At 38.4% G+C, this 7,225-nt stretch overlaps 1 protein-coding gene across 4 annotated transcripts in view; it reads right to left on the reverse strand.

Moving 5' to 3' along the window:
- The window catches only part of WDR20 (WD repeat domain 20), a 71,783-nt gene extending 66,613 nt beyond the window's left edge, over window positions 1–5,170 (reverse strand). For all 4 annotated transcript variants that reach the window (XM_070751986.1, XM_070751961.1, XM_070751968.1 and 1 more), the window contains exon 1: window positions 4,858–5,170. In XM_070751986.1, coding sequence (XP_070608087.1) covers window positions 4,858–5,121 — 264 coding nt within the window. In that variant the 5' untranslated portion in view covers window positions 5,122–5,170. The remainder of the gene's footprint in view (window positions 1–4,857) is intronic.
- Window positions 5,171–7,225: the final 2,055 nt, after the last annotated feature.

The following is a 7,225-nucleotide window of genomic DNA, read 5'->3' on the forward strand; positions in this document are numbered from 1 at the left end:
ACCAAGTCTATGGGCCGTTTAATAACAGCAATAGACAAATCAAACCAAACTGCAGCTTTTTATCTATATGAAGTGTAACAGCTATGAGATATATATCCAGCACATTATGGGAAACAATTGAAGATAATATGCAGAATGATAGACAGACAGACAGACTTCTTTATTGGCCAAATGAGATTGGACACACAAGGAATTTGTCATTGGTGTATATGCTCTTAGTGTACATAAAAGAAAAGATGTATTTGTCAAGAATCATGAGGTACAATGCTTAATGATTGTCATAGCAGTCAAATAAGCAATCAGGAAACAATCAACATTAATAAAAATCTTAAGGATACAAGCAACAAGTTACAGTCATACAGTCATAAGTGGAAGGAAATGGGTGATAAAAAAACTACTAGTAATAGTAATGTAGACTTAGTAAATAGTTTGATAGTACAAGGGTAAGAAATTTGGGATAGAGCAAAAAACCCCTGGTAAATATGAATATTGTCCAGACGTACAGAAATAGATTCAAATTTACAGAACCTATTTTCAGAATATAAACATACTAAAAAGAACCCCGTCAGACAATTATTTCAAGTCAGTTAAGAAAATAAAAATTGATAATGGCTAAACAATCGACCGACATGCAAAGGAAATAAAGAATACCATTGGTAAGCAAATCATCTCAGAAAAAAAAAATACACTGCCAAGCATCCTTTTTAATTCTACCAAACTCTAACTATCCATAGAAAGTTGTGATGTTGGATAGGGCTTGCCAAATGTATTCACAGCTGAAATAATATTTGAATCATTTATATTTGAAAGAAAATAAAACAATAAAACACAAAAAGCAACTAAACAAACAAATTAAGAAACAGAACAAATTGTTCTATTAAAATATTTGCTACACAAAAATAAACTCTGTCATAGAAAAGAAAATCTTGGGACTTTCTAGAGACCAGACAAAGACAAGCATCACTGATAAACCCTTTACCACGGACATAGGTATTTTAAAGAAGCTAATAGTAATACATCAAATCCATGAAAAAGGGGGTTTCAACTTAAGCTTGATTCCAGGAATTTTCTTAGAGACAATATTGGTAATACTGTTGGCAACAATACTGAAATTGTTTGCCACTTTCTTCTTTTGGCACAAGGGAGGAAACATATTTAAACTCCAAATAGGATGAGGAATTCCAAAACTTGAAAACAGTTTGAAGCAATATATCAATCATCAATTATACCTTTCAAAGGATATTCAAAGGCAGTCCCCCACACAATATACTACAGTCAGTCTTTAACTTGCAACCACAAACTGAGCCCAAAATGTCTATTGCTAAGCATGACATTTCTGTTGTTAAGCATTTTGTCCCATTTTACCACCTTTCTTGCCACAGGTTTTAAGTGAATCGCTGCAGTTGTTAACTTAGTAACATGGTTGTTAAGTGAATCGGGCTTCAACCAGAACCTTGATTTTAGTTGTCAGGAGGTCACAAAAGGACACTGCAACCATTATATATAATACCAGTTGCCAAGCATCTAAATTTTGATTACAAGACCACTGAGATATTGTAACCATTGTGTGAAAACTGTCCGTAAGTCATTTTTTTCAGTGCACTTAACTACTAACAGTCACCAAACCAATTATTATAGGTTGAGGACTTCCTGTATAGTGCCCCATAAGCTGACATTTATGTTTACTATGCAAGGTAATTTTTTCAGATATTTTCTGTAATGAATTTTTTAAAATGTATTTATATTTACATATTAAGTAATCCAGAATAGACTTCTGAGTAAGCACACACCGAGTTATACCTCAAGACATTAATACACAAAAACTACAGTAGGAGTCCCCAAATTTGGCAGCTTTAAGATTTATGAACTTCATCTCCAAAAATTCTGGAAGTTGAAGTCCACAAATCTTAAAAGTTGCCTAGTTTGAAAACCTGAGCTACAGAAAAGAAGGACTAAGGGAGACATGATAGCAATATTCCAGTATTTGAGGGGCTGCCGCAAAGAAGAGGGGGTTTAACTTACTTTCTAAAGCACCAGAAGGCAAGACAAGAAACAATGGATGGAAACTAATCAAGGAGAGAAGCAACTTGGAATTAAGGAGAAACTTCCTAATAGCGAGGACAGCTTGCATTCAGAAGTTTAGGGTGGTTCATCACTGGAGTTTTTAAGAAGACACTGAAGAGCCACTTGTCAAATTGTAAATACGGTCTCCTGCTTGACCTAGGGATTGGATTAGAAGACCTCCAAAGTCCCTTCTAACTCTATTCTGATTCCAGTTTTGCAATACAAAAACTAATAAGGCAAGATAATAAATGTCTTTTCTAACAGAATGCTAACTGTGAAATAACACTCTTCATTACAATGAAAGTAGAGAAAAATATGAAGTTTAAAACTGTAAAAGTCAGAAAACCTATATATTGACACTCAGCGGCTGTAGCCTAGAGGTGGAGTTCTTGCCTCACAATCAGGAGTTTAGGCTAGGTAGACGCAAGTGTAGGGTCTCCTGCTTGGAGAGGGGGCTGGACTAGATGATCTGCAAGGTCCCTTACAAAACTGTTAATATGTATATGTATTTCTGTTAGTTATTTTAACTGCAGTCTAGATTTCTTTCAAGACTGAGGCAAATGGGCATAATTTCAAATTGTAGACCATCTGCCTCTGATTCCAAGACTATCTTATTAGAGGACAAGTGCTTGCTTCATTTGAAGTCCATTATCCTATGCAGAGAAAGCCAAAATAGTTAAATCATTTTGTCTAAATGAAGGTCAAAAAACTTGTTTGATTTAAATCATGAATTGTATTAATCCTAATCCTAACATACTATTAGAATAAAACAATAAAAAATCTGGCATAAATATTCCTATGGATACGTTGTTTTAAACTTTGTTTTAAATGAAACTTTGATTCTAAAAGCCGTTAGTAATTTAGCATGCTTATTAGACAGACTATGTTCCACTACCAAGTTTGTAGTAAGCTTACCAGTTTTTATTCATTATTAGACTATATGATACCTTAACCAACCTGATGGCCTCCAGATACTGGTATGATTTGAAAGGCTCTTCTTAAACAAGAATTGACCATTGTATCTATCTTGTCATCATAGAGTATGAACATTCATTTTAAATCTTTTAATTTAAAATAAGTCACCAATTGTTACATAAGACGTACAACACAAATATAAAAGGTAAGACTTTGTTGCTACCTTGTTACATAAGATGTACAACACAAATATATAAGGTAAGACTTTGTTGCTACCTTGTTTCCCTGAAAACACAATCCAGCCTTATATTTTTTTGAACTCTGAAATAAACACTTGGTCTTACTGCCATGCACTTAAAAGCCTGATTGGGTTTATTATCGGGGGATGTCTTATTTGGGGGCAAACAGTGTATGTATTTTATGACACATATCATCACTTTGAAATCCAGGGCACTCAAAAATAAAGTGTGAGCAAACATTCCTTTCCACTTAAAAGACTGAGCACATTTACTTTCAACAGCAGAAAAGTAGCAAGTATAGTAGAAGTGTGACATTTCCACTAATGTTTGACTATGTATCATTTATTAGGAATATTTTACATCAACTTTTCCCAATCTGACACATTCTTGCTCACGCTTAACTATGTCATCTATCACAAGCTAACAAGAGCATTGTCATGCTGCCCATGAAGGATACTGGTCCAACCTACTGGAAGCCCCACAACTGTGAATTTAATTTAGCCTTTTCCAAACACTTGTAACATCTTTACACCCATGCTTCACTATTAAACAAATACTGTACACATTTGTCCACTATTTATCAATATTTCACTATACAGTACACTATTTCACTATTTCTCAATATTCTCCCTTGACCTACTAGTATACTTGGGACAAATGCAATATTTTTTTCTCCCTGTAACTAAACATATTACATTCATATTTGAAGCTTTTTCTCCGAAAAACTCAAAGCAGGATATACAGCACTCCCTTCTTTCAATATTTTACAATGACACTATGAAGTACATTTTATGACCAGAACCATCACTAAGTTTTGTGATTGAATGGCTAGTTAACCTGGGTCTTTTAACAACACATGCCAAGTTCAAACAATAAAATACCTAGTTCTGACAGATACATGTACTTCAATGACTATTCTGTGATTGGCCAGTTCAAATCTCACTAGGCTCAAGGTTGACTCAGCCTTTTATCCTTCCAAGGTGGGTAAAATGAGGCCTCAGATTGTTGGGGGCAATATGCTGACTCTGTAAACTACTTAGAGAGGGCTGCAAAGCACTGTGAAGCAGTATATAAGTCTAAGTCCTGAGTCCTTCGGGATTGGGCAGTATAAAAGTTGAATTAAATAAGTAAATAAATAAATAAATAAGTGCTATTGCTATTCCAACCTCTGACAATTATTCCTTATCATATCCAACACGTTGCACAACAACCTGCTGAGAGAGGGCTGCAAAGCACTGTGAAGCGATATATAAGTCTAAGTGCTATTGCTATTCCAATCTCTTGACAATTGTTCCTTATCATATCCAACACGTTGCACAAGGGAAAACAAACACACAAATCTATAGGCTTTTCTGACAAGTAGAAAGCCTCCTACTTCCGAGGTAAACACTTCTATTCGGAAACGATGAGTAGGACCCTGTATCAAGGGGTGGGGAGGGAGAAACCGGCGAGGAAACGCCTTGTTGACAACCACGGGGTGCCGGAGTTTTGCTACACCACCCGGCCCGACCCCTTGCTAGGGATGAGCAAAGAGACCAAAGACCCGTCCCCCTTGTGCCTCCTACTCCTCCTCACCCACCCACCAACCCCACCAAGTACTGACAAACGGCGCTTCCTCCCTCCCTCTTCGGCGCGTTACCTTGCGGACCCCCTTGTAAATGTAGAAGTAAAGCTCCCGGCCCACATTGAAGCAGAGCCGGTCCCCGTTGCCACTCTGGTCGTTGACGTTGACGAAGGAGACGCGGACGGGATTGGAGCCCTGCGAATTGAAAGGCACCCGGTTGGGCCGGCTGTACTCCGAGTGGCTCAGGAGCTTGTAGAGCCCCTCGCGGGTGGTAAACTGGGTCTTAATCTCGTTCATCTCCTTCCCTCCTCCCTCCGCCGCCATCTTGGAAAGGAGCATTCATCGTCTTCCAGTACCCGGATGAAAGGCCAGCGCGCAGACGCAGCAAAGAGGTTGAAACTGTTTCTCCCGTCTGAAAGCGCACGAAGGGAAGCTGGCGAAGCGTTCCTGCCATGAAGTGGGAGGGGCGAAGTCTTTCCCTGTTTACCGCGGGGCTGCGCATGCGTCAGCCCGGCCTGGTGCAACGGGATGAGGTGGGAAAGGTTCAAAGCGACGGGCTTTCGGAGTGAAGGAAGTGATGGGAAGATTAAAGGAGAGGAGCTTTCGGAATGAGCATGCGCCGAACGGGAAACTACTTCCTGGTGCTTTTGCGTTCTGATTTTGTATTTGATAGAGGAAGGTTGCAGCTAGAGCTCCATAGGTACTTCTGTTCGATAATAATGCAGATTAATTGCGGATTTTGTATTTGGGAAATATATTGCACACCAGTGATGAGCTGCTGCCCTGGGGGGGGGGCGTAGTTGGGGTAGTAAGTTTACGCGCTATTTATTGAATACTTAATAGGTTTTTTTATTGTCCTTTCTCTAGTATCTTAGTATGATCCTTAATTACTTTTAAAATGGGAAATAATTAAATGGCATGTTTTTACTCATAAACGCTTTAATCATTTTCATCATTAGAACTGAACTTTTATAGCAATTAAAGAAAATTGAGCTACTTGCCTAATCTGTTATCATACAGAACCTTGTGAGTTCAGTACAAAACCTTAAGATATGACTATGCTCCTCAACAAATAATGCTGTCTATCATTTGTCCTTTTCGTGGCTATTCAAATAATGTGACTTAATCAACTGAAAAAGAATCCAAGCACCTATTTGAAAACTTATCTTGGTCAGTGAGCCACTCATGCCCAGTCACATGACCTTTAAGCCATCCCAGTCACATTTATTTATTTATTTATTTATTTATTATTTGGATTTGTATGCCGCCCCTCTCCGAAGACTGTCAGGCCTCTCCTACCTGGTCACAGGTAGGAGATTGTCAGGCCTCTCCTACCTGGTCACATGACCACCAAGCCACACCCACACAATAAGCCACACCCACAATATGGTAGTAAATTTTTTTACAGTCCTTCACTGTTGCATACCTTTTTCATTGCTCAATTCATGTTGTATTCTTCATTTGCAATTAATGTGATTGTATAACAGCTGTTATATTCAGTTATTCAACTTTTGGTTACTTAATCTTAACAGGTAAATAAGTATTCTGTATCTTTGTTGATTCTTGCCTCCCAAGAATGGGGAGGATTTTCTGTATAAATGCATTTATGAATACAATAGAAAATTACCATGCCCCTGTTAAAATGTCAGAGTTTTGTAAATGTAAAAAAAAAATCAGATTGAGATAAATCACGTTGGGACTTTTTCCATCCTTAATATAACACATAAGGTGTACAATTCAATTGAAAAACAAATCTTTTAGGTGGAAAATAAATTAGAATGTAAATGGATAACTGTTCACAGACTCTTATAAGGAGGAATGTGGCTGTGTTCAGAATTAATCACGTTTAAACTGATGTCATAATATCTGTCATCAATTAAAGTGACATTGATCAAGCCCATATAAAGTTCAGCTGTTCTGGTCAGATTTTTCTGACATTTACGCAATTGCCTCTTCCAACAAAAGCCATAAAAACAACTTACAAAGCATCAAAGTGATCTTACTTTCAGGAGCAGAATATAAAAATTTCCCAAGACATTAGATATACCATGCCAGTGGTGGGATTCAAATAATAAATAGCCCTACATGGCATCAGACCAGATTACTTACGGGACCGCCTTCTGCCATACAAGCCCCAGTGACCGGTCACATCCCAAAGAATTGGTCTTCTCCAGGTCCCTTCAACTAGACAATGTCGCTTCCCCCTAGATCCTGCCAAGCTGTTTGCCTAGCTCATCTCCAGCACACATGTGTACCAGCCAGCTGATTTTTGGTTCGCACTGAGGCTCTAGGAGGGCATTTTTGGCTTCCGGAGAGCCTCCAGGCTAATTGGGGAGGGCGATTTTGCCCTCCCCCATCCTGGAACCTGGGGAGAGTGAAAAATGGGCCTATTGGGCCCACCAGAAGTTGGGAAATGGGCTGTTTCTGGCTTCCAGAGGGCCTC

Source organism: Erythrolamprus reginae, chromosome 1 (genome assembly GCF_031021105.1).
Source record: "Erythrolamprus reginae isolate rEryReg1 chromosome 1, rEryReg1.hap1, whole genome shotgun sequence".
Classification (NCBI taxonomy): domain Eukaryota; kingdom Metazoa; phylum Chordata; class Lepidosauria; order Squamata; family Dipsadidae; genus Erythrolamprus; species Erythrolamprus reginae.